The following is a 24844-nucleotide window of genomic DNA, read 5'->3' as shown; positions in this document are numbered from 1 at the left end:
CTTTGCTTCCTGTGTAAGACATCCTGAAGAACAAATACCTCAAATACAATGGGATCAAAACAGATATCAGCCAAGCCAGTGAAATACAATGATAACAACACATAGCTGGAGCATGAAGAAGTCTCACAAGAGCTAAAACATTAAAAACACACCAGGTGGAAAACAAGTGAACTACACAGTTACCAAAGTCAGCTCAGCAATCTTCTTTGTGAATGCTAAATTGCCTGCTGGCACAAAGATATAACTATTATTAACAGTAGGTAAAATTCATTCTAAATAAGCAAATTTTGTTTGATGGTTTACTATTTCTCTACATACTGTGTGAAAAAAATAAGAATTTAACCAAAAGTCCATGGAAGTTATAAAATTTAACTGGAACAAGTAATTCCTAAGTAAATCATTTCATGGTACACTTACCTGATTTGTCTTCCCCAGCTGAAGCAACTTTCTTCATTCCAGATGATGGCAGCTCACAGGAGAGTGGGATTGCTTTCTTTTCCTCACTGAAGTCTGTCTGAACTGACAGTGGAAGACTGCTTGGGAGGTAATTTTGGTTCTCTAAAGCAAAACTTTCATTTGCACAAGACTGCTGCAAGACATTACCTGCACCCACTACTGTGGAAGGCATAATTTGTGAAGTGTTTTGAGACATCGGGCGAGGAAGAGGAATTATAGGAACATGTCTCTTTACCTGGGGAAGTGGTATGATTGGTGAAGAAGTAGTGTGGTTTGGAAGTTCTGGAAGGGCAGCAGCAATGTTGTGAGGCATACTGGAAGTTGAATTAGTTGTGGAGGGTGAAGCAGACACACTGGCATGATTAACATTTGATGACACTTCATCATTACCCTCCAAATATGTTTCTTCTAGAAACATTCTAGTCTTTTCTTCCACATATTCAAACACTGCTGTTGCACACTGTTCAGTGGTGAAAAATGGTATCCCCGTAGTTTCAACTCTTTTACGCAGTACTTCCCTAATATGAGCTTCAGGGAAATTCAAGGCTTTTACTTCACACATAATATCTAGCTCCATTAAAGAATCCAATTCACTCTCACTAACAATGAAGTTTTGTGGATTGTTGAAGTTTACACTTATTTGACGATTTTGCACCTGAAAGAGAATTAATTTTCATACATAAAAAAGGTATCTAGTTAAATAGAAAATTTTTATAATAAAAACTGTTTTAAATATACTTACCCAACAATTACATACCTATTAGTTTCACTAATTTGCAGCAGTTTAGATTCAAATTTTGCGTTAAGTGTACCGATATTGTGTAGGTGACACCAGTCTCACCTCCTAACGAGAGGATTAGGAACAACACAGCAGACTAGCTCATTCTGTTTATGCTTATGTCCATCAGCGGGGAAGAGCGATGGCTCTGATCGTGTAATTACTAGGGAAATATGTATAATTGGCTCTGATCATGTAATTACAAGGGAAATATAATTAAAAACTTTATTTTATTATAAAATGTAATTTTTAATTAAGGAACTTAACCAATAATTACATAGCTGATTCCCACACTGACAAGAGGGGGGATACATGGACATAGTTTTCTACTCTAAAACATTCAGTAATGTAATGAATTAGAAAAAGAAATATTGGTAGCATTGAAACAATGCTTGTCATTCCTTGTTAGTCAAGAGAGCTTGCAGTAGAGACTGCCTCTGGTTGGTGCTCAACTTAACCTGTACTGGTGCGGCAGTAAAGCCTAGGGTCGCATCTACTTTAAGGGAGAGCCTTGTAGCAAGGATGATTGCAATTGCTCAAAAGGATGACAATTTGCTCTTGCCATGGGAGCATTACCATAATAAAAGAACCAGATTATGCTGTCACCTACACTGAAGTAAAACCACAACCGATACACTAAAAGTATCAGGCTTCATTGTGAAGGTTCGGACAATAGGAGAGAATCCCATGCTTCCTTCCACAATACCATGCCAGTAACTAAAAATGATATTGTAATGATACAATTAAGTTTGTTCATACTTACCTGGCAGATATATATATAGCTGTATTTTTCCGAATCCGACAGAAATTTAAACACTTACGACACACGCAGTGGGAGTCAGGTGGTTAGTACCCATTCCCGCCGCTGGGAGGCGGGTATCAGGAATCATTCCCATTTTCTATTCATAATTTTTTATTTCCACTGTCTCCTGAGGGGAGGTGGGTGGGTACTTGATTATATATATCTGCCAGGTAAGTATGAACAAACTTAATTGTATCATTACAATATCATTTTGTTCATGAAACTTACCTGTCAGATATATATATAGCTGAATCCCACCTTTGGTGGTGGGAGTAGACAGAATAGAAGATTTAGGAAACATATATATGCAGATAATTGATATCTTGATTCCTTACCTGTTAGCATAGCTGACTTCGAGGTTACTGCCGCGTAAGTCTGCTTGTGCTACTAGAGTTGCCAGCGAGGTAGAGACCTATATAGCTGGTGCACTCCAGATGATCTGTCAACAGGGGCGAGACCACGACGTGACTAGACCATAGACCATACAAATGAGGGCAATGAAGTAAAAACCAAACCACCTGGCGTAGCCTACCAAAAGTATCCCACATAGACTAAGCTAATAGGAAGGGAGATCCGCCGCAGGCGGTCAACCCCACAACCATAACACAAGTTTTAAAAACTCCCCTAAACCATTAAAGGATAGGATGAGCGCTACCTCCTGCCCCCAAAACAGTGTCTGCAGCGACGTATGGTCCTAGCGAGTAACAATTTTCGTATGTTGCTTTCACCTCCCGCAGGTAGTGTGAAGCGAACACCGAATTGCTTCGCCAATAAGTGGCGCTCAAAATGTCTTTGATTGCCATATTCTTGTGAAAAGCCACCGAAGTAGCAATAGCCCTCAACTCGTGGGCTTTCACTTTCAGAAGCTCCATGTCACTTTCACCACACTTTTCATGGGCTTCCTTAACCGTACTTCTTAGAAGAACGCCAGTGCATTCTTCGACATCGGAAGATCTGGTTTTTTCACAGAGCACCACAAGTTCTCCGAAGAACCTCTGCATGCTCTAGTTCTCTGCAAATAAAACTTGAGAGCCCTGACAGGACACAGGACTCTCTCAGCTTCAGGTCCCACTAAGCTCCGACAACCCCTTGATCTCGAACGTTCTCGGCCAAGGGTTGGAAGGGTTCTCGTTCTTTGCCAAGAACGTAGGACTTAAGGAACAAACTGCACTATGATCCTTGAACCCAATATGCTTGCTTATGACTTGAATTTCGCTAACCCTCTTCGCCGTCGCCAGAGCGGTTAGGAAAAATAGTCTTCTTAGTAAGATTCCTAAGCGAGGCTAAATGGAGCGGTTTCAAATTGACTCGACATGAGGAACTTCAGTACCACTCTAAGTTCCACGATGGTACCTTAGGTTGGAGAACTTTCACAGTCTCAAATGATCTAATGAGATCATGAATGTCTTTATCATTCGCTAAGTCGAGTCCTCTATGTCTGAAGACCACAGAAAGCACGCTTCTGTAGCCTTTAATCGTGGGAACGGCTAGTTTCGCTTCTTTCCTAAGATGAAGAAGGAAATCTGCTATCTGGCTCACAGAGGTTGAGGTGAGGAAAATGCCCTCCTTCTGCACCAACTTCTAAAAGACAGCCCGCCCTTTGATTGGTAAACTGCGACTGAGGAGGGCCTCCTTGCGTTGGCAATCGCCGTTGCCACAGGTCTTGAAAAACCCCTCGCTCTGGCCAACTTCTTGATAGTCTGAACGCAGTCAGACTCAGAGGCGGGGAGGTTTTTGTGGTACCTCTCGAAGTGGGGCTGTCTGAGTAGATCTTTCCTTAGGGGCAGAGTCCTCGGAAAGTCTATTAGGAAGGACATCACCTCCGTGAACCAGTCGGCCGCTGGCCAGAAGGGGGCGATGAGGGTCATTCTCGCTCCTTCTGATGCAGCGAACTTCCTCATTACTTCCCCGAGTATTTTGAATGGGGGAAAAGCGTAAACGTCTAGTCCCGACCAATTCCACAGTAGGGCGTCTACTGCCACTGCTCCCGGGTCCAGAACTGGGGAGCAATACAGCGGAAGTCTCTTCGTTCGGGAAGTTGCGAAAAACGTCCACATGAGGACGTCCCCACAGCTTCCATAGCGCCTGGCATACTTCCTGATGAAGGGTCCATTCCGTCGGCAGAAGCTGTCCTTGCCGACTGAGAAGGTCCGCTCGCACGTTTTCCACGCCTGACACAAACCTTGTCAGAATCGTGACGTTTTGCGCCTTCGCCCACATCAGGATATTCCTCGCGATGACGAACAGAGAATGAGAGTGAGTTCCCCCCTGTTTCCTGAGGTATGCCAAGGCTGTGGTGTTGTCCGAGTTTATCTGAACCACTTTGCTGGAGACTTCCTCCTCGAAGAACCTCAGAGCGAGGTAAACCGCTGAGAGTTCTTTTAGATTGATGTGCCAGGACACCTGTTCCCCTCTCCAGGTGCCTGACACTTCTCTCCCTCCCAGTGTTGCTCCCCAAACCGGTGGAGGACGCATCGGAGAACAACACTAGGTCGGGGTTCCGAAGCTTGAGCGAAAGACCTTCCGCAAGCTTCTTTGGATCCAACCACCATTTGAGGTGCTTTTCACTTCTTCCGTCAAAAGCAAGACCTCTTCTAGATCCTGTTTGCGTGACCAATTGCTTGAGAGGAAGAACTGAAGTGGTCGGAGGTGCAACCTTCCCAGAGAAACAAACTTCTCCAGTGAGGAAATGGTCCCCAGCAGGACTCATCCATTCCCTCACCGAGCATGTTTCCTTCCCCAGAAAGGCCGACACTTTGTCCAGGCATTGAAGTTGTCGCCCCTGGGACGGAAAAGCCCGAAAAGCCACTGAGTCCATCTGAATCCCCAGATAGACTAAGGATTGAGAAGGAGTCAGATGCGACTTCTCGAGATTCACCAGAAGTCCCAGGGACTTCGCTAACGACAGAGTCGTGTGCAGGTCCTTCAGACACCTGTCTGGCGATGAGGCTCGAATAAGCCAGTCGTCTAGGTAGAGAGAGATCCTTATATCCGCAAGATGGAGCCACCTCGCAACGTTTCTTCATAAGAACGGTGAACACCATCGGCGCCGTGCTGAGACCGAAGCAGAGTGCCCTGAATTGGAAAATCTTCCCTTTCAGGACAAACCGCAGGTATTTCCTTGAACGGGGATGGATGGTGGGGACGTGAAAGTATGCGTCCTGAGGTCTAACGAGACCATCCAATCCCCCGGTCTTAAAGCTGCAAGCACGGATTGAGGTGTCTCCATCTTGAACTTCTGCTTGGTAACGAAGCGATTCAGACTGCTGACATCCAGAACGGGGCGCCACCCCCCTGACTGCTTCGGCACTAGGAACAGACGGTTGTAGAACCCGGAGAACTCCGGTCGAAGACTTGTTCCACTGCCTGCTTCTCGATCATTTGATCTAATAGATCGTGAAGCACTGTCTGTTTTTCTCCCTGATACGACGGAGACAAATCCTTTGGTGCCGAAGACAGCGGGGTAACGACAGGAAAGGAATTCTGTACCCCTTCTTGACGATGTCCAGAGACCAAGCTCGGCACCTCTCTCTTCCAAGCTTCCGCGAAATGTAGAAGTCTGGCTCCTACCGGTGTCTGAAGGACTTCCTCTCACTTCTTGCTCTTGGAAGGAGCGGGAGTCTTGCCTCTGAAAGAGCCTCTTCCTCGAGGGGCTGGCTTCGAGGAAGAAGCGGGTCGAAAAGGGCTTCGACGTCTTCAAAGCAGAGGACCCAGAAGCCGAAGAAGTAGCAGGCTTCCTAGAAGACTGAGCCAGAAGGTCTTGAGTTGCTTTCTCCTGGAGACTGGCTGCTATGTCCTTTACCATAGACTGGGGGAAGAGATGTTCTGAGAAAGGCGCGAAAAGAAGATCCGCTTTTTGCGCTGGTGAGACCGACTTTGCAGTGAAATTGCAAAAAAGTGCTCTTTTCTTAAGCAGTCCCGTGCTGAAATGAGCAGCCAATTCCTCAGAAAAACCATCCCTGACGGCCTTGTCCATGCAAGACAATACACTGGACAGCTCCCCCAGAGTGATGGAATAGAAACTCCTGGACCTGGCATCCAATACCCCCAGGCACCAGTCAAGAAAATTAAAGACCTCTAGTGTCCTGAAGAGGCCTTTAAGGTGAAAGTCTAACTCGCTATGTGTCCACGAGACCTTCGAGGAAGACAAAAAAGATCTTCTGGTGGCGTCTACAATGCTACCAAAGTCTCCTTGACTGAGGCTGGAAGCTTAACTCCGACGTTTTCTCCCGTCTCATACCACATAACCAGCTTTGCCACCAAGTCTTGAAGGTGGTAAAGCGAAAGAAGTCTTGCCTGAAGCTTTCCTCTTTTCCATCCAATCATGGACCTTTCTAAAAGCTTGCTTCGTAGAAAGCGACTTCTTCATCCTCACAAAGCCCGAGATCTTAGCAGCTTTGGAAGACGAAAACTGAGAGGGAGGAGTACGTGGAGCTTCAGGTTGGAAGATGTCTGCAAAGACTGACTGAAGTAAACGAGTCAAAACCTTGTAGTCCGTCGAAACTGGAGCCAACTGCTGTTCTTCGTCCCTTTCGACGAAAGCGTCACTAACTTCCTCTTCCGACACTGGAGAAGTCGGAGGAAGTAAAGAAGAGTCCCGAGCTTTCTCAAAAGAGAAAGAACGGCGAACAGGAAGAGTTCCCGCCTCCGCCTGTGCTTGCGGAAGTGGAAAACTGACGTCCGTATCGCGCGCGTTTTGCGGTCGAAGCCAATCTACTGGCGCCGACAGAAGCTGCGCCTCAAACTCCACAGGTGTACACCTGGCGTCCACTTGTGCGCGCTGAGTGTCCACAGTGCGCGCCGAGCGTCCACTGATGCTCGCCTAGCTCCACTGATGGCGCGCCGAGCGTCCACTGGTGCGCGCCGAGCGTCCACTGGTGCGCCCGAGCGTCCACTACACTCGCTGAGCGTCCAACTGGCGCTCGCGAAACCTTGCACCGAGTCACGTTCGGCGTCCACTAAAGCGCGTTTGACTTTCGCAGAAGCGCGTTCTGCATCTAAGGAAACTCGCTTCTTATCCACAAGTTTCGTATCAGCGGAAACAACCGCTTCAGGAACGAGAGCGAGAAACGAATTTCTCGCCTCCTCTAGAAAGTTGCTGGGGAGCAGGACTAACTCTAGAGGGAGACTCAAACGGAGAGAGAGACGAGCGAGGAGAGGGAGAGGGAGAACGCCTCGACCTCTTCACAGGAAGGTTGTCATCCATTACGGCGACGTGGAGCAGTCTTTCTCGAAGGAAAACATCTCGAAGTTGCTGCTGAAGAGACTGAAGAATCTTGCTTGTAGGTGAAGCCTCCTTTTCTGGGGAGGGGCTGATCCGTGAGCAGGAGAGCGGCGAGGGGACGCCTTCTTGCTACTCCCGGAGGAACTCGCCGTTTCACGCACCTTAGAGCGACTGCGGCGCTCGAAAGAAACATCTAGGGAAGACTCCGCCTCCGACGAATCCTTACGCTTCTTCTGCGGAGGAAAAGCAGCAAACGCACTATCAGCGACGAGCAAGTTCCGGAGAACAACTTGGACGTGAAGCGTTCCCGAACGCGAGCCGTCCTTTTCAGCGGACGTGATGCGGTATGAGAGCTCCACCCCTTGCGCGGGAGGAAGCTTCAGAAGAAGAAAAGCACTCCTTGAGAAGACGTGCACGCGCACGCTCCTTGGCAGTCTGGGTATGTTCGTCAGAAGCTGCCGAAGGCACGCCAGATCGGTGGGGGTTCCTCGTAACCCTCCTTCGACTTTCGACATGCTCTCTCCCCGTAATCTGGGAGTCAAGCAGAGGTCTAGGTCTAGATGCGAAATGAGGCCGATCTGACGCACCCTCCACTACACAAGGGGCACTTTCACTGCACTTTTCTTCACTTTTGCTCTCCAGAGCTAACACTTTTGATTCTAAGTTACGAATCGATTCAAGAATTAGCGATAACGTGTTACCTTCTACCGACACTGTCTCAGGGGCCGGAGGCAACACTACAGGGGTAGGAGCATAATCTACAGAAGGAGGGTTAGCAGGAGAATAATTTAAATCTTGCCTACCTGAAACACTCCTGGAGGAAGACCTCCTTAACCTATCTCGTTCAAGTTTCTTAAGATAGGTTTCATACGCCTTCCATTCCGACTCTGTTAGTCTTTCACACTCCTTACAACGACTTTCAAACGTACATTCATTCCCCTGCACACTTTACAAACAGAATGTGGGTCTACTGAAGCTTTCAGTAGCCTACCTCTACATTCAGCTATCGAACAAAATCTAGCGCTAGTAGAACTAGACCCTGACATCTTGATCAAAGAAAATTCAATACCAAAATCAATTCAAACCAAAGTCAACGTGTGCCAAGCCACCGATCCAATTCAGATACCAAAGAAAAACCAAAAGGGATACTCAAGTAGCTAGTAAGTTTCCAAAATCTGGACGGAGGTGCTGCAAACAGGTTGTTTCCAGCACCGGCGACAGAAAAATTATGAATAGAAAAAACAAAAATGGGAATGATTCCTGATACCCGACCTGCCAGCGGCGGGAATGGGTACTAACCACCTGACTCCCACTGCGTGTGTCGTAAGTGTTTAAATTTCTGTCGGATTCGGAAAAATACAGCTATATATATATCTGACAGGTAAGTTTCATGAACAAATTTTCAAAGTAAGTACTGCCTAAATTTCAACTTTTTAAAAAATTCAAATTCATGAGAAACAGTAGGTCGAATGTCGAATGGACTTACGAGATATATACAGTGGACCCCTGTATTCGTGGACTCACACACTTGCGGATTTCTCTCAGGAACATTTCCCCACATTATTCACAGAAAATTTGCCTATTCGCGGTATTTTTATATGAGAAATATCCACAAATTTTAAGCATTTCTATAGGGGTTCCAACTATTTGCAGATTCTAACTATTCACAGGGAGGGGGGTCTAGTACGCATCCCCCCAAATAAGGGGGGACCACTGTATCGCTTGGAAGCTAATGAGGTAGAGGTTGCACTAACATTACTTTTACTAGAAGGAGGCAAATGCTTTTCTTAAATCCGAGCGTGTCGGATGATAAAGTCCATCAGTACAGTAGTCCCCCCGTATTCGTGGGGGGTGAGTCGCTCTGTATTCACAGGGAATGAGTACCAGACCCCCCGGAAATAGTTAGAACCCACAAATAGTTGGAACCCCTAAAAAAAATGCTTAAAACAGCCTATTTTGTTAGTTCAAACTCAAGAAAACCAACTAAAAATGATTATACTTGGTCTTTTTCCTAGTTTTATCACAAAAAGTGCACTTTTATGATGAAATAAAAAAAAAATAAATAAAACGAATATGTAGATATTTTTCATAGAAAAATAACACGAATAGACAAATTTCCCACAAATACTGGGGGGATATGTTCCAGAGAGAAATCCATGAATGCATGAGTCTGCCAATCGGGAGAACGTGAATAGTACAGGGGGGCCATTGTAAATGGGAAGATGTTCTAATCTGAGGACGAGACGCAGACTTACCATAATATCTTGGGTTAATACGTCTGGGATTCTGGTTTCTAGGAAATACCAGACCATCTAGCCAGGCAGAGAACTCTATTCTTTCTCCTGCCAGAAAGTACCTCTGGATCTCATAGAATGAGCATGTGCTAGACTGTATTGTCGTCCAGAGTTCTTACCAGAAAGGACTAGCTCTTGCTAAACAACAGATTCTGGACAGCCTTCAAACCTGAACATTCAAACGGAACTGAAATTCTATTTTCCTCAACAAGTGAGCACTCAGAGGAAGTGCTACTGTCATAGCAAAACTTGGAACCAGGCTGTTGTTGGTGCCAGGTAAGCAGGGTGCTAGACTAGCTATGAGCTCAGGTGAAGTCTGGCACCTCTGAAAGACATGGATCAAGGTCTTGGGCCAGTCCCTGTCCTTGACTAAAATCCCATGGAAAATGAGCAAATTATGTTCTTTTTCCTTATTGGGCGTGTTATGTTACTGCGCCATAACATACTTAAAAGAGACATCATTAACTGGTTATCTGTGCCATTAACCGAAACTTAAGCCATAAATCACCAAATTTCGGTTGATGTCAGCATTTGCTTATCGGCATCCCACCAAGAACACAACCCTTGCTGATAATTGGGGATTGCTTGTACGTATCTGAAAATATTAGTACTACATAAACATATTATACATACATGTACCATAAAAATTCTCTCATCTCTGAGAGAGAGAGAGAGAGAGAGAAATTACATGAACATAATTGTGGTAACATGTCCCCCCCCACCCCCCCACATTATTTGACATATTTGACAGCTCTGGACCTCAGCTTAGTACCTGGCTCTAAAAAGAAAGATGCAAAGTAGAATGGATTTTCCCTCAATCTTACATAACCTTTTAATTTATAAACTAAAATCTTACTGAATCACTATGATATTTTCTTTAATTAATTAATTTATTGCAGTTTACATTAATATTAATATTTAATAATTATAAATCATTTATTTATCATACAAAAAATATACATTTGATTATCATTTAATCTTATTAAACTTGCTAATACAGTAATAATCAATATAATATTTTGAAATTAGTAAAATCATTTGTGCACCATCAAAAATATATTTAGTCATGAAAATAACATAAAAATGCACTAATTAGTGAATACCTATCATTGGAAAAACCCACAACAGGCGAATTTCCCGCGAATAATGGGTAGATATGGTCCAAAGAAAAATCTGAGAATATTCCACGAATCTCGAGAATGTGAATATGGGGGTTGACTCTATACCCTTTCACTTAAACAATACTGGAATGGAAAAAGTGATAAACATATAAATTTACTACAATTTCGCTGGAATAGCGAACACACTATTAAGCAAAAGTGGTGAAAAAAATTTAATCAGATCTTTATAGCTAACAATAAATACTAATCCTGCAAGAAGTGCTTTGTGGAACTAAAGTTCAACACCAAAATTGTTCTGTCAATAAATGCAATACTTACATTATTACGCTACTTGTCTATCACCTCAGTAACATTTTACGTTGTTACACTGCTCATTGTATAGATAAGTTTATCAAAAGATTGTAAGATTGCTAGTGAAACGGTACTATCAAACAATATCCAGTCAGTAACAAACGTAAACATTGGTTCAACGTACCAATGTTTACATTATAGCCCATTGCTCGGCAAAGAATAATTAAACAATTAACTGCAATTTTGCTGTAAATGTGAACTACTGATGTACTACTCCAGTAAAACACAACGAAACACAGATAAAACTCATCCTGAAGCTTTCGGCTGAAGCTATTCAACTTTTGGTTTGGATACCGAAGTCCGGTAAATAACTGGCAAAAAATTAACAACTGCTGCCAACACCAAATGTTATCACCAGGAGTCACAAACATGGAATGAGCTAGTCTGCTGTGTTGTTCCTAAGCCTCTCGCTAGGGGGTGAAGCTGGTGTCACGTACACAATTTATGTGTTGCTACTACGAAATCTGAATCTAAACTGTTGCGAGTAAGGGAAACTAATAGCTATGTAATTAATAGGCAAGTAACTTAATTAAAATATATCATTATACATTCTGTAATAACAATATTCAATCATTACAGCAGCTACCAATCATAAATACAATCTACAATCAAAGGGCATGTGATCCTCTTTTATCATAGTAAAAGGTTTGCTCTTTATTCTTTTTACTGCTTTGCCCTACAATATTTTAGTAGCAGAGAGAGACACAGTGGGTTGGACAAGGCACTAGCCATCCACTGAAATACTAACACTAGGGTTAATAGGCCCATGCTCAGGCTGGCCATCCAGTTTGATGTAGGACCCCTTACCATAAGCCTGATGCTTTCTCTTTGCCCAACCACCCCAAAATTTTGGGCATATTCTTTAAACACTGTCTTTCTCTAAACATCAGACAACGCTGAATATACTACACTTTACTTTTTCATCCTCATCAAAATACTCAGCCTGTAGGTTGAAAAATCACTCAAAAAGCTGTCAACAGTATGTCCAAACCCAAAAGAATATTAGGTGGGTTAGTTTCTCAGATAGGGTACATGAAACTTGTAAAAGTATTTCTGCTTCAAAGTTGTACTAGTTCTTAAAACAAAATGGCCCAGTACACAGCAACCTTCACGTAGCAGGAGGGTGCACAGAATCTCCAAAGAAGATAAAAATACACAAGTTCATCACAAATAAGCAATACAGGCAGTCCCCAGTTATCAGCGGGGTTCCGTTTCCGGGGGTGTGCTGATAAGCGAAAACCACCATTAACTGAAACTCAAGTGATTTATGGCACAATATGACAAATTTTCTAAGACAACCTGTATTTTTCATAGCTACAAACCTGAGGTCTTAACAATAGGATAATTTTTAGCGCCTAGCTGGATCAGTTAAAAAGCCGATCATCAACACCAGTCTTTCCCAACTCAGGATGACTTAACATAAAGAGAGGTGGCTAGAGGTGGGCAGTAAAACGTTAAGACCTCAGGTTTGTAGCTATAAAAAATACAAATTGTCTTAGAAAATTTGTCATTTGTTCATACGTGAACAAACCCTCAGTCTTAACAATAGGATAGACTCATACTTGGAGGGAGGTATAAGTCATCCTAGACTGGCTGGGGGCCTACCCGCCAGTTCAGCTCTCAAAAGAAATAGTTCTTGGAGAGGGACTGAAGCCCGTTGAGAAGCTAGATACACTAATATCTAACCACTCAGAACCTGAGTGACGTACAATGATATATGGGATAACCATTGTATAAGGAACCAAGGAGAAACTTTGACTGGCCAATAACAAACCAAGGCACTAGGGTTTGTAGTACTCCCGACTCCTTGCCCAGGAGCGGAGCCTATGCTACTAAATAGTTGGTAAGATATTGTATACTGCACAACCACACTACCAGTATGACTACCTCACTCACCTGTATAAGACCAGTCCAGCAAATGACGTGTCAATTCCTTAAACCGCCCAAAGGAAGAAGGAAAGGTACAAGAGAAAGGAGGAGGCCAGCCAACTTGCTCATTCCCTCATCCACACAATCATCTTAGGTAAGATACAAAGGTGCCCCATTAAGGGCAACTATGAGTTAACCTGTTGGGTAGCCACCACAAGACCCAGGGGAAACGTGTCCATAGATCTGTGGGCAACATCCTTAAGCTAGAAGGAGGTGAACGTGGACTGGCTTAACCAAGTATCAGCGCTCAGCACTCTATGTACAGCCAAGTTCTTTTTGAAAGCCAGAGAGGGACCAATACCCCTAAAGTCATGTGCTCTAGCCTGCACAGACGTGGTGATGGAATCATCAAGCGTCAAGTATGCCTGTCTGATGGCTTCCCGTATCCAAAAAGAGATAGTATTATTAGACACCTCTTTCTTTGTACGGCCTGTACTGACAAAAAGTCTGTGGCAGCCTGGTCTAAGGTGCTGAGTCCTTTCAAGATAGCAACACAGGGCCCAGACAGGGCGCAACAAAAGCTCTTGAGCATCACCACCCACAAAGTCAGTCAGTGATGGAATGGAAAACGAAGCGAACCTGTCATCATGCACCGAGGGCTTTTGGGTCTTGGCCATGAATTCCGGGACAAATTCGAAGGACACTGACTTCCAGCTCCTGGTGTGCTTCACCTCATAACTCAGACCGTGGAGCTCTCCTACCCTTTTGGAAGATGCCAAAGCCAAAAGGAAACCTATCTTGAGCGTCACGTTCCTGTCAGATGAGCGACGCAAGGGCTCATATGGACTCTTAGTCAAGCTCTTAAGCACCAAGGAAACATCCCACGTTGGAGGCTTGTGCTCTCTAAGAGAAGTTGACTGCTCAAACCCCTCAACTAGCAGCGAAAGTTCCCAGGAAGAGGAGATGTCGATACCCTTCAGGCGTAACACAAAACTCAGAGCCGCCCTGTAGCCTCTAATAGCAGACATGGACAAACGTTTCTCGTCTCTGAGGAAAGTTAAAAAGTCTGCTATTCGCAGAGGTCGCGAGTGGAGAAAAACCCCGTTTATGACACCAATCACAGTAGATCGCCCATTTGCCTTGGTAAACTGCGGAGGTTGACTTCCTCAGACTGCTGGACATGTGCCCAGCTGATTTCTGAGAAAAGCCTCTCTCTCGGAGGAGATAGTTGATAGCCTCCAACCGTGAAGAGACAGGGATTCTACTGACTGGTGGAACCTTTCTGCATGGGGCTGACACAGGAGATGCCACCAAGGGGGAATCTCCCTCGGAACCTCCGACAACAACGACAGCAGATATGGAAACCATTCTGCCTGAGGCCACAGAGGGGCTACCAAAGTCATTCTGAGACCCTGTGAACCCAACAGCCTGTTCAGAACCTGACGGATCAAACAAACCGGAGGGAAGGCATACACTTCCAGGTTGTCCAAGGGATGTTGGAATGAGTCTTCCGCCAATGCTAAGGAATCTGGGACCACTGAACAGAACACCTCCAGCTTCCTGTTGTAGCGTGTCGCGAAAAGGTCCAGCATGGGTCTCCCCCAAATCTGGAAAAGCTTGTCTGCCACCACTTGAAGGGACCACTCTGTGCCTAAGATCTGATCCTGGCGACTGAGTTTGTCTGCGACCACATTCCGTTTCCCTGGGATATACCTGGCTGAGAGCTCTACCGAATTGCTGATTGCCCACTGGTGAAGCTCAACGGTCAAGGCATGAAGTTGCTGAGAAACCAGGCCTCCCTGTTTGTTCATGTAGGCTACCATCGTGGTGTTGTCCGACATGAGAACGACACAGTGACCCTCTACCATCCCCCGAAACTCCTTCAGACCCAAGGAAGCTGCCTTCAACTCCAAGACGTTGATATGCTGCTGCTCGTCCTCCAAACCCCAAACGCCTGAAGTGATGAGGCCGCCTAAGTGCGTGCCCCAACCTGCGAGGGAGGCGTCCGAGAACAGAAGGAAGTCCAGAGGGAGAGAACGCAGAGGGACGGCCTTCAATAGATTCTGGTCGTCCAACCACCAACGAAGGTCTTCTCTCGGTTCCAAAGACAGTGGGACCATAAACGGGAGAGTCCCCCGCCGGAGACCATAATTCCCCCCGTCTTCATTGCAGAGACTGAAGATGAAGACGCCCATGAGGGACCAGCTTCTCCAGGAAAGATAGCACTCCCAGAAGAACCTGCCACTGATGAGCCGACTGATGCGACTTTGATAGGAAGTTGCGCGTCACAGCCCGCAACTTCTCCAATCTCTGATCCGACGAGAAAACTCTTGCCACTGTCGTATCGATGACCATGCCCAGGTAGAGAATCCTTTGAGTGGGTACGAGGTTCAAGTTTTCCTGGTTGACTAATATCCCCAGGTCCAGACAGAACTGAAGAAGACGATCCCTGTCTTGCAGCAGCTTCTCCCTGGAAACTGCCAAGACCAACCAATCGTCGAGGTACCTCAGCAAACCCCTGAGCATGGGCCCAACTTGACACAAGAGAGAAGACCCTTGTGAACACTTGAGGGGCTGTGGTCAACCCGAAGCACAAGACTTTGAACTCGAAGATCTTGTCCGCCAGAGAGAAGTGAAGGAACTTCCTGGATGTGGGATGAACAGGGATTTGGAAGTATGCGTCCTTCAAGTCTATCGACAGCATGAAGTCGCCTTCCCTCACGGCTGCCAACACTGAGCGTGGGGTCTCCATCTTGAACCGTGTCTTCCTGATGAAGCGATTCAAGGTGGATAAGTCGATCCAAGGCCTCCATCCTCCCGACGCCTTGGGCACCAAGAAGATGTGACTGTAAAATCCTGGGGACGGACACACTACTTCCGCTATCGCATCCTTGTCCAGCATTTTCTGCACTTCCTCCCGAAGAGCCAAGAACTTCAGAGAATCTGGGGGATACGTCGTCCTGAGCTGCGGCTTGTCCGACAGAGGAGGAGAGAAGTCGAATGCCAACAGGTATCCCACCTGAAGGACATCTACCACCCACTTCTCCGCCCTGTAACTCTGCCACTTGGCCCAATGGAAGTATTGCATAATTGATAATATGTAGTCTTTCAAAGACTTTCCCACTTGACTAGGTTGCCTATAATATTTCTTGCCTCACCATTACCAACGGAATCTATATTTTTCCAGGTCACTACTTGTAGATTTTGTGCTACTGCCTTTACCCGCTGAACTGAACAAATGTCCACATTTCTTTATTCAGCATTCCCAAAACTCCCCTGCCTTTTTTGCTATTGATATTCTTTTACGTATACATACAGGCAGTCCCCGATTTGCCAATCCAGTTTTATGGCACTTGTCTAGGGCCATAAAATCAGCAATTTATGGTGCCATAACAGGATGAGTTCCGGTTATCAGTGCCATAAGGGTTTTTATAGCACGCTATAAGGGTGCTTATGGCACTGATAACCGGTTATCAGTGCCTTAGTTGCCATTTTGTTCATACGCGAACAAACCCTCGGTCTTAACAATAGCATAATTTCTCGCGCCCAGCTGGATCCGGTTAAAAAGCAGATGAAAGCAAGGAATCTTGTGATATCTGGCAACTCATGCGTAGATCGGGTGAAGAGTGGTCAAACGCTGATCATCTAATCGTCTATCTTGTTCGCCACCAATGTTGAGAGAAGAGCTGATGTTTCTCTCAAGGCATGTGCACATCAGATGATAGTCAATTGCCTTCTAGAGACTGAGATCCCTGTGTTGGTAAGACAAAAGTTTCTCATCAGTAGTTGAATCTCAACTAAGGAGAAACAATACTATATTACTAGTGAATGACCAAGGTGAATGTGGACCTACGTCTTCACAGTTGAATTGAGACACATTCTCTCAAGATTCTGATCGTAGAAAAAGTCCTGTCGATGACACCAACCAGTGAAGACGGCTTTAATCCCCGTTGTTTTACAGACGATTGAAAAAACTAATCCACTATTTCATTGCTGTTCGGCAAGAAAGTCGGAGTTTGCAATGAAAACACAGGGTTGTACTGCCTGAAGAACTGCTTCTTGTGGGTTGGATCAGGGAGGACGTTTCTATTTACTCAGGAAGCAGAGCTAGTAGGGCGGGGAACAGGCGAAGTCTTCCGTTATTCATTTACAATTCGGGGTGAAGAAAGAATAATTGAACACCCCACAAATTATGAAATGTATATTAGAAGACAAACTCAAATTGTCTGAAGAATATCATTCTGTATCATCGCAGTGGCCGACGGGGCAGGTGTGATAAAGTGGAAGACTAGGCTACAGACTTCTGTTATACCGTGGAGTAAACAGACAGATGATAACGAGTCTAGTGAGCTATATCTCTCTGGAAATTCTCACAACAGCAAAATGCGGTGCAGGAGAGATGGGCATACACATATGCGAGAATTCCAGCCAACCAGAGACTCAAGTCTGCGATTGCCGGGCAGAGATTCGAATTGGTAGTCAATCCTCGACAGAGGAGAAACAATACCAAACCGCAATATCTTGGAGAGTAAGCAGTACTGAGGCAGAGCCATACACCGCTCGCTCAACTTGTCATCCTGAGTTGCCTGGTAGTCCATTCCATGAAGGAATGCTTTTGGCTATAACCCTCAAGCACAAAAAAGATACACTCTAGCATCTGAATTTTAACCAAAATGGAGGAAGAAAACCCTCATATTCGGTGATAATGCAAATGCTGTGGTGTTGCTAGGAAACAATACCACTAGTTATCTCAAAATCAAAACCGGTAACTCTTGGGAGGCCTAAAAGCCCGTCCTGAGTTCCAGGTCAATTAAGAGAAGGTACTATTTGTCTTGGTCACATACCAGAAGAGTTAACTTACAGGTATGTGCCTACTACTCGGAGAATGCAACTGATAACAGAAGCATGTCGAGAGAAAAATATGCGTAGTATATTTGTAGGTTCCTGTAAATTGCACACAGCCTAATTCTTCTTCATTCGAGGGACAAGAATAAGGACTGGAAGCAGACCTCCTTCATTCTCTAATGAAGAGAGCGAAGGTGAAGTTTTCCCAGAGGGAGACTACTACGGTGATAACAAGATACTGAAGATGACTAGTTTAAGCCAAACTGGTTGTTCCCAAAACAGTAGCACTGGAGAGGCATTCAAACCTCTCGGTGCTATCCATCCTGAACAGATTGACGTATGTTTGGTAAGATCCTAGGATTGAACCAAAAATAACAATTCGTCGAAAACTGTATTTTTCTTAACTATACAAACCTGAGATCCTTTACAATAGGAAGGTAACTTGCGGCAGCTGGAACGGTCGTAAGCTTCGAACAAGGGAGTTCGGTAGTTAACTGCTTGTCCGACAGTGCGCGCACCGCGCGACTGGGAGGTGAAGAACCACTTTGCTTTAGGCCCAGGAAAACGCAGAGTGAGGGGTGGCATGAGATGGGACTATGTGTAAAGGACCTCAGGTTTGTATAGTTAGGAAAAATACAATTTTCGACAAATTGTTATTTGTTCCGATACAAATACAAACCATCGGTCCTTTACAACAGGAAGACTCACTTCTTGGTGGGAGGAATCTGAGTCTTAAGAACAGACTGGTGTTCGCCCAACCTTGGATTCCCTCCCTGGTCGAAAGAGCAGAGGGAGGGATCCTAGCCTCTGCCCAATGATCGGGGTATGTACTGCAGGATCAATGGTCAGACCTCTGGACCCAAGTAATAAGAGGGAGGCAAGCGTACCTCTTAAAACTAGCGAGCAAGAACTTGTTCCTATTGCAAGAGGCAATATGAAGTCATGGGTTTGTCTCTTGTTGGCTTCCACTTCCCCCCCCTTGTAGGAGGAAGTGGTGGATAATATTTCCCGAGGTGGCCGCAACCTTGGACACCATGAGGGACCACAGGTCCAACCAGGAGACTGCCTGGAAAGCCACCATGGCGGTGGATTCCAGTGCAAGTGCCCACCGTCGTCTTGGGTTCCTTCTTAGGACCTCAGAACGACTCGAGCCGGGACGTGGGATCATAAGGTGGGAGCGGCGATCCTTCCCCGAGGTCGTTGTGCAATAACCTCTGCGAACGACCTCTGGATCTCAGGAGTGACTGCGTCTTGAGGGGTTGGACCGTCAAGCCCCCTCCAACAAGAACGCCTCTCGAGACCCTCCTCCTTCAGAAGGAGGAACAGCGACAGACCCCTCCTGGTCTCCTCCTGCCACTTGCACGTACGACCTGGTCGGTCCTAAGACTGTGCCTGGTTCGTAGGGCATCGTGGTAGGACTGCTCCGTGTCGCCTCGCCCTTCCCGGTGTAGCCCGAGGAAGTTGAAGGAACCGGAGAGGAAGACCTGACGCTCCCCCCTCACTTACTGGCAGAACCGGTGTGCTTGGGGGGCTGCAGGCGATCACCAACCCGCAGTGGTGATCGAGCTGCAGGCCTGGTCGCGCGGCTCTCCTGGGGAGAGCGGCTAGACCGAGAACAGCGGCTCCGTTCCCGTGCGTCAGAGGAGCTGCTGCTGGCCTCCCTACCCGCCTGGTCCCGATGGGAGTGGCGGTCAGGAGACCTGCAGAGACCACTGTCGCAGTGGGAGCGGTGCCCGTCCTCACGGCGCGTCGAACCGTCGGAGGGGACCTCTTCCTAGCCTCAGCCTGTGGCCGGTCTGGGACCGTCACGTCAACCCTGATAGCCTGCGGCTCGCTACAAGAGCAATCGCTGGCCTGGCGGGAGTCACCTGAGCGACTCTCGCCAGTCTTCCGCTCCGTGCCTCGGTCCTGGCGCTGAGTGAACTCGGAAGCCTGAACCTTGGCTGTACAGTCGCCTGCAGGAAACCGTACACTTGGTACCTCTCGCGAACGAGAGGCCGAGCCGGAACCTGGTGTAGCGGTAGAATCTCTAACACCAGGTGAGGATGTACCATTGTTAGCCGGTACCTCTCTGGTCCCCGTCTTCTTCTTCCTTGCGGAAGGAGAGACGGGCCCCGCTCCCGAAGGAGCAGGAGGACCAGCGGAAGGACCCCCTGTCTCACCGGAGTGAGACGGGCCCTTAGAAGCTCCCGAAGGAGACTTCTTAAGGGGGGAGGAGGCAGCCTTCTTCTTCCTCGGCTTGGAAGCCTTGGAAGTCGAAGGGGAGGAGGCGGCAGCAGGCGACGACGAAGAAGACGACGAAGACGACGACGACACCTTCCTCTTCTTCTTCGTCAGCTCCCTCAGGTCAGATGTCAGGTCCTCCATCCAGGACAGAGCCGGGGCTATTGCTGAAGCTGCACCTGTCCGGAAGGACCCACGCCTGGGCCAGCAACACCATGGGCAGGAAGAACGTCAGCAGGGGCTGGTCCAGGCACGGAAGGTACGGCATGAGCGGCAGGTATGGCAAGAACATCAGGTACGGCAGGAGAGGGGGCTGCAGCCAGCGACATCCTGGGTACTGGTGGCAGATCCAGGGGCAAACTCTTAGGGCACTGAAAGTCGGGGGCTGGGGCGAGAGCGACGAACCCAGGTGGAGGCGGCAAACCCCTCCTCGGAAAGACAGCAATCGGAGCCTGCACCGCAGCAAAAGGAGTCACCGAAGCCACATGCTGAGTATAGACCAAGTGAGGGGCGGCGGCATACCCCGGGGTCGAGACGGTGGTGGTGGTGGTGGTCACCGGTCCATGGGTGACCGGAGCAGCACCCGCCAGATGATGCAGCAGCCCCCGAACGCTCGGTGTGCCCTGGAGACCTAGCGAGAACCATACCTGGCCGTGGTTGTTGCTCGCAGCAGAAGCACCTGAGGAGGCAAAGGTCGGGTTAGTAGGAGGGGTTACCCCTCGAACAGGGGGAGACAAGCCGCACCCCGAGCGAATGGAAGACCCCAAATACAACTGTATGTCGGGGTATCTCGCCCCCTCCTCTACGCTTGATGGATCAGGCAAAGAGAAGGAACGAGAAACCCCCCCCCCCCCCCAAAACCCAAAAGGGGAAGGAGCCATACGCGGGAGCTGAGATGGCGGGAGGAAGGAAGATGACGTGTCTATGACCAAGGGAGTCGCCAGAGAGCTTTCCGAGGACTCCTTGGCAGGCTTACGTTGCTTCCTCCTACCCTAATACAGCACCCACTTCTCCTCCGACCAGGAATTACATACATCACAGGGCTCGGCCCGAGAGCATTCACGCCCCCGGCACTGAGCATAATACATGGGGATCCACTTCAGGAAAGGAGCGGAAGGCCCCGGACTTACGGCCCTCCACACCAGGGCAAACTCTGCGGCTGATGGGGGGGCGCGGGGACAGCTCCAATTCATGAGGATCCATAATAATAATGCAAAACAATACAAAGTACACATACTTACAGTATTTCTCACACACACAAACAAACCATGTTTGAGAAAAAAAAACAAAGCATATGACGAAGAAGTGGGCAGAGAGATATGTAGAACACGTCCATTCACCAACGCGGCCGAAAGCAAAGTGGTTCTTCACCTCCCAGTCGCGCAGTGCGCGCACTGTCGGACAAGCAGTTAACTACCGAACTCCCTTGTTCGAAGCTTACGACCGTTCCAGCTGCCGCAAGTTACCTTCCTATTGTAAAGGACCGATGGTTTTTATTTGTATCGGAACAACTTGTAAACTGTGGTCTTGTATTTAAGAATATTTACGTTTCACTTCATTTTCAAATTGAAAAGAATATACAGTATTGATTTACATGTGAAACAAGAATAAAAGTTGGTTTACTAACCTTATCAACATATTCTTGACCCTTGGTTAAAAGAACATAACTACACTTTGGGTAAAAAATAGCATGTACCTCCCAAGGAACATCCCCATTCTCCCAATTACAGATTCCATTCCCACAATGGAAACATCGGACATGGTCACCTGGCCCTGTGTCAAGGAAGACGACATGTAATATAAATAAATCAATAAAAAAAAAAATAAAAATAAAAATCTTAAAACTAATGCACTTTCAATATACATATTGAATTCTTAGGCTTATGTGTATATGTACTACAATGCAGCATTACAAATTGATTGGATATATTCTACAAAAACGAAGTCATACTGACCACAATAGTAAAACCCAGCTTCTGCTAGCTCACAAGGCTGTTGTTTTACACCTTCTGGCCAACTTTTAAAAGAATTAATGCGACTGTCTAAAGTGATGTATTCTTTGTGCCTTGGACCTCGGTACTCATGCAATCCAATATCTTTTAAATTGACCCCATTCTTTTTATCGGTGATTTCTGAAATAAATAAACTAATATTAGGGGCCAAGCAAAAAGAAACAAGAGACAAATATAGTAAAAGCCTTTCAATATAAACTGTATTTCCTGGAATTAAAAATGCTAATTATTCCTGAAACAAGTTTCCAAAATTTACCCAGTGTCTTAAGAGACCGAGGGTTATACTTTTCATAGGCCTATACTAATCCCAGGGGAAGCTAAAATTGTTAGACAGTAATCAGAAGTCCTGTGTATGACCTCTGAATGAGGAGTAAAAATAAAATCATTACAAAAAAAAAAAAAAGGTAGAACAAAAAAACAGCAAATCCTCCAGTCAAGTCATTTCAACATGCAGAGTTTTCATTGTCAGAGCAGTTTTTATTAAAAATTAAAGGGAAAATAAAAAAAACGAACTTACACAAGTTTATGCATCTTATGTCAGTCAGCAACAAATGTTAAAACACCAGTTTAAAAAGTGCAAATATACATGAAAATGTTGAAATACAATGAGTCATCAGTTAGTTGCAGATCTGCAGTTGGGGATCAGTTAGGCACAGGTTTTTCCTTGGACCGCTTCTCAGTCTATATCATGGGTATAAATACTAGCAGAATCAGTAGACTAATCCTCAACAGTGGTGCAATAATCACCGACATACATGAAAAGATTGATGTTATATAAACTGACAATAAAGGTAATACATAAAACCATTTTCCATAGATATAAAGGGGAGAGATTGGACAGACAAGTGATGATCGTGTACACGGATGGGGCCATAGTTATGTGATGATTCTGAGAAATGGTAGAGACAGCAACTGTAGAGGCCAGCAGCAACAAAACCACTTCTGGCACCCAGTGCTGGGCCATCAACTGTGTTCCATACAGAAACTGGTCACACAAGAACAAAGGATCATATTTCACAAGATACTGACATTTTTTCTTTCGTGAAAATCTTTATAACTGTGTTGAAACAACCTCAAGTAAATATGTGTTATTCACAGTCAACTTGCAGTGAACTACACACCTACTTTTTGAGCTAATAAAATAATGAATGATGTAATAAACTTTTTATTAAAGCCTCTTTGTCATTAAATTCATGTAGCCTAATAAAGCAACATGTAGGGTTACTGTCAGTCCATATAACAATGGTTAGTCTGAATTTTACCTACTACTAGTACTATACTACAATATACATGGTATCATGAGGCCTAGCCCTGGGTCTACTGCAGTTGTAAGTGTAAATGAAGTATTATAATGTCATTTACAATGTCATCAATAAGTTCTTAACCCTCCTTGTATCCAGAGGACTCGGCTGAATTTGATCTGCCAGAAGCACTTAAGAAATACAGTCTTGGCTAGCAATGAAAGCCTAAGTTATTCTTACAGTCTATCCTAACTTAAGACTGCACAATGTAAATAAATACTATGTTGAATTATAGGTCAGTGTGATTGTGACATGTGACATAGCTTTATATGTGGGTACTATATGTCTGCAGACTGCATCACATAGTAATTATTAGTAAATAAATATTTTGCCATGTTATTTCTCTAACAGTATTCATGTGCCTTTATATTAGATTCCATATTAACCTGTTTTATTTTTCGGTAAATCTTTTAATGGAGCCCCTCTATTCATAATTGAAGCCTTTTCAGAATTATTTGATTTTTATTTTGTTGTTGCTGGAACAAATACTTTTATGCACAGTATATCTAAAATTACAAATGTACTATTTCTTGAGCAAAAAAACGAAACAATACTGTCCTGACAGAAGAACCATGGGCAATCACCACTTGTGATGACCACAGCACGGGGAAGGAAGGTGCTTATGCCACAGCAAAGCACCAACCTGAATAGAGTAGAAAGTTCACTTGGACAGAACCGAGCACTCAATTCAGCTGATCCAAGCAGGTTGAGCCAAATCGCATGAGCTGAGCAAATCATGTCAATGCAACTATTGGCAGTATTCATCTGCTGAGAACTATCACTTTCCTCATATAGGCACTAGTCTCCTTCAAGGCTGAAGCCCCTCGAGAAGAAAGTTCAAAAAGGGATTCTATGTTTGCTATCCTACTTGCTTGGACCCTAAGGTCCAAGTAGTACAGTGGTACCTCGACATATGAAAGGCTCAACTTACGAAAAATGATATTGTTATGATACAATAAAGTTTGTTCATACTTACCTGGCAGATATATATATAGCTGTATTCTCCGAAGTCCGACAGAATTTCAAAACTCCCGGCACACGCAGTGGTCGGCCAGGTGGTAGTACCCATTCCCGCCGCTGGGAGGCGGGCGTAAGGAACCATTCCCATTTTCTGTCAGATTTTTCTAGTGCCACTGTCTCCTGAGGGGAGGTGGGTGGGCACTTTTGATTATATATATCTGCAGGTAAGTATGAACAAACTTTATTGTATCATAACAATATCATTTTGTTCATGAATCTTACCTGCCAGATATATATATAGCTGAATCCCACCTTTGGAGGAAGGGGGAGACAGATTCGATTTTGGGAAACAATTTCATATATATGATTGATATTTTGGTTCCTTAACTGTTAGCATAGCTGACTTCGTGAGTACCGTCACCCAAGTCTGCATCTGCTTTACTAGAGACTCCAGCTAGGTAGTGACCTGTGAAGCTGTTGAGTTCTAGAGGATCTGTCAACGGGGGCGTGACCACAATGCAACTAGATCCTATATTATAGACTCCAATTTCGGTACTGCATTCCTAGAGGTGCCAGCAAGGACGTGGACCTGTGTAGCTGGTGCGCTC

The 24844-nt window shown here is 45.6% G+C and overlaps 1 protein-coding gene across 3 annotated transcripts in view; it reads right to left on the bottom strand.

The window, feature by feature from the left end:
* LOC135226451 (baculoviral IAP repeat-containing protein 7-B-like) overlaps positions 1–24844 on the bottom strand; it is a 130823-nt gene that overhangs the window by 52392 nt on the left and 53587 nt on the right. For all 3 annotated transcript variants that reach the window (XR_010317228.1, XM_064266042.1, XM_064266044.1), the window contains exons 3-5: positions 21919–22095; positions 21591–21736; positions 418–1111 (exon numbers count right to left, since the gene is read on the bottom strand). Coding sequence is in view for 2 of the 3 variants with exons in the window: in XM_064266042.1 (XP_064122112.1) it covers positions 418–1111; positions 21591–21736; positions 21919–22095 (1017 nt within the window). In the remaining variant the exon portion in view is untranslated. The remainder of the gene's footprint in view (positions 1–417; positions 1112–21590; positions 21737–21918; positions 22096–24844) is intronic.

This window comes from Macrobrachium nipponense, chromosome 14 (genome assembly GCF_015104395.2).
Source record: "Macrobrachium nipponense isolate FS-2020 chromosome 14, ASM1510439v2, whole genome shotgun sequence".
Lineage (NCBI taxonomy): Eukaryota > Metazoa > Arthropoda > Malacostraca > Decapoda > Palaemonidae > Macrobrachium > Macrobrachium nipponense.
Note: the sequence above shows the minus strand (reverse complement) of the source record. Positions and strands in the feature narration are given on the sequence as shown.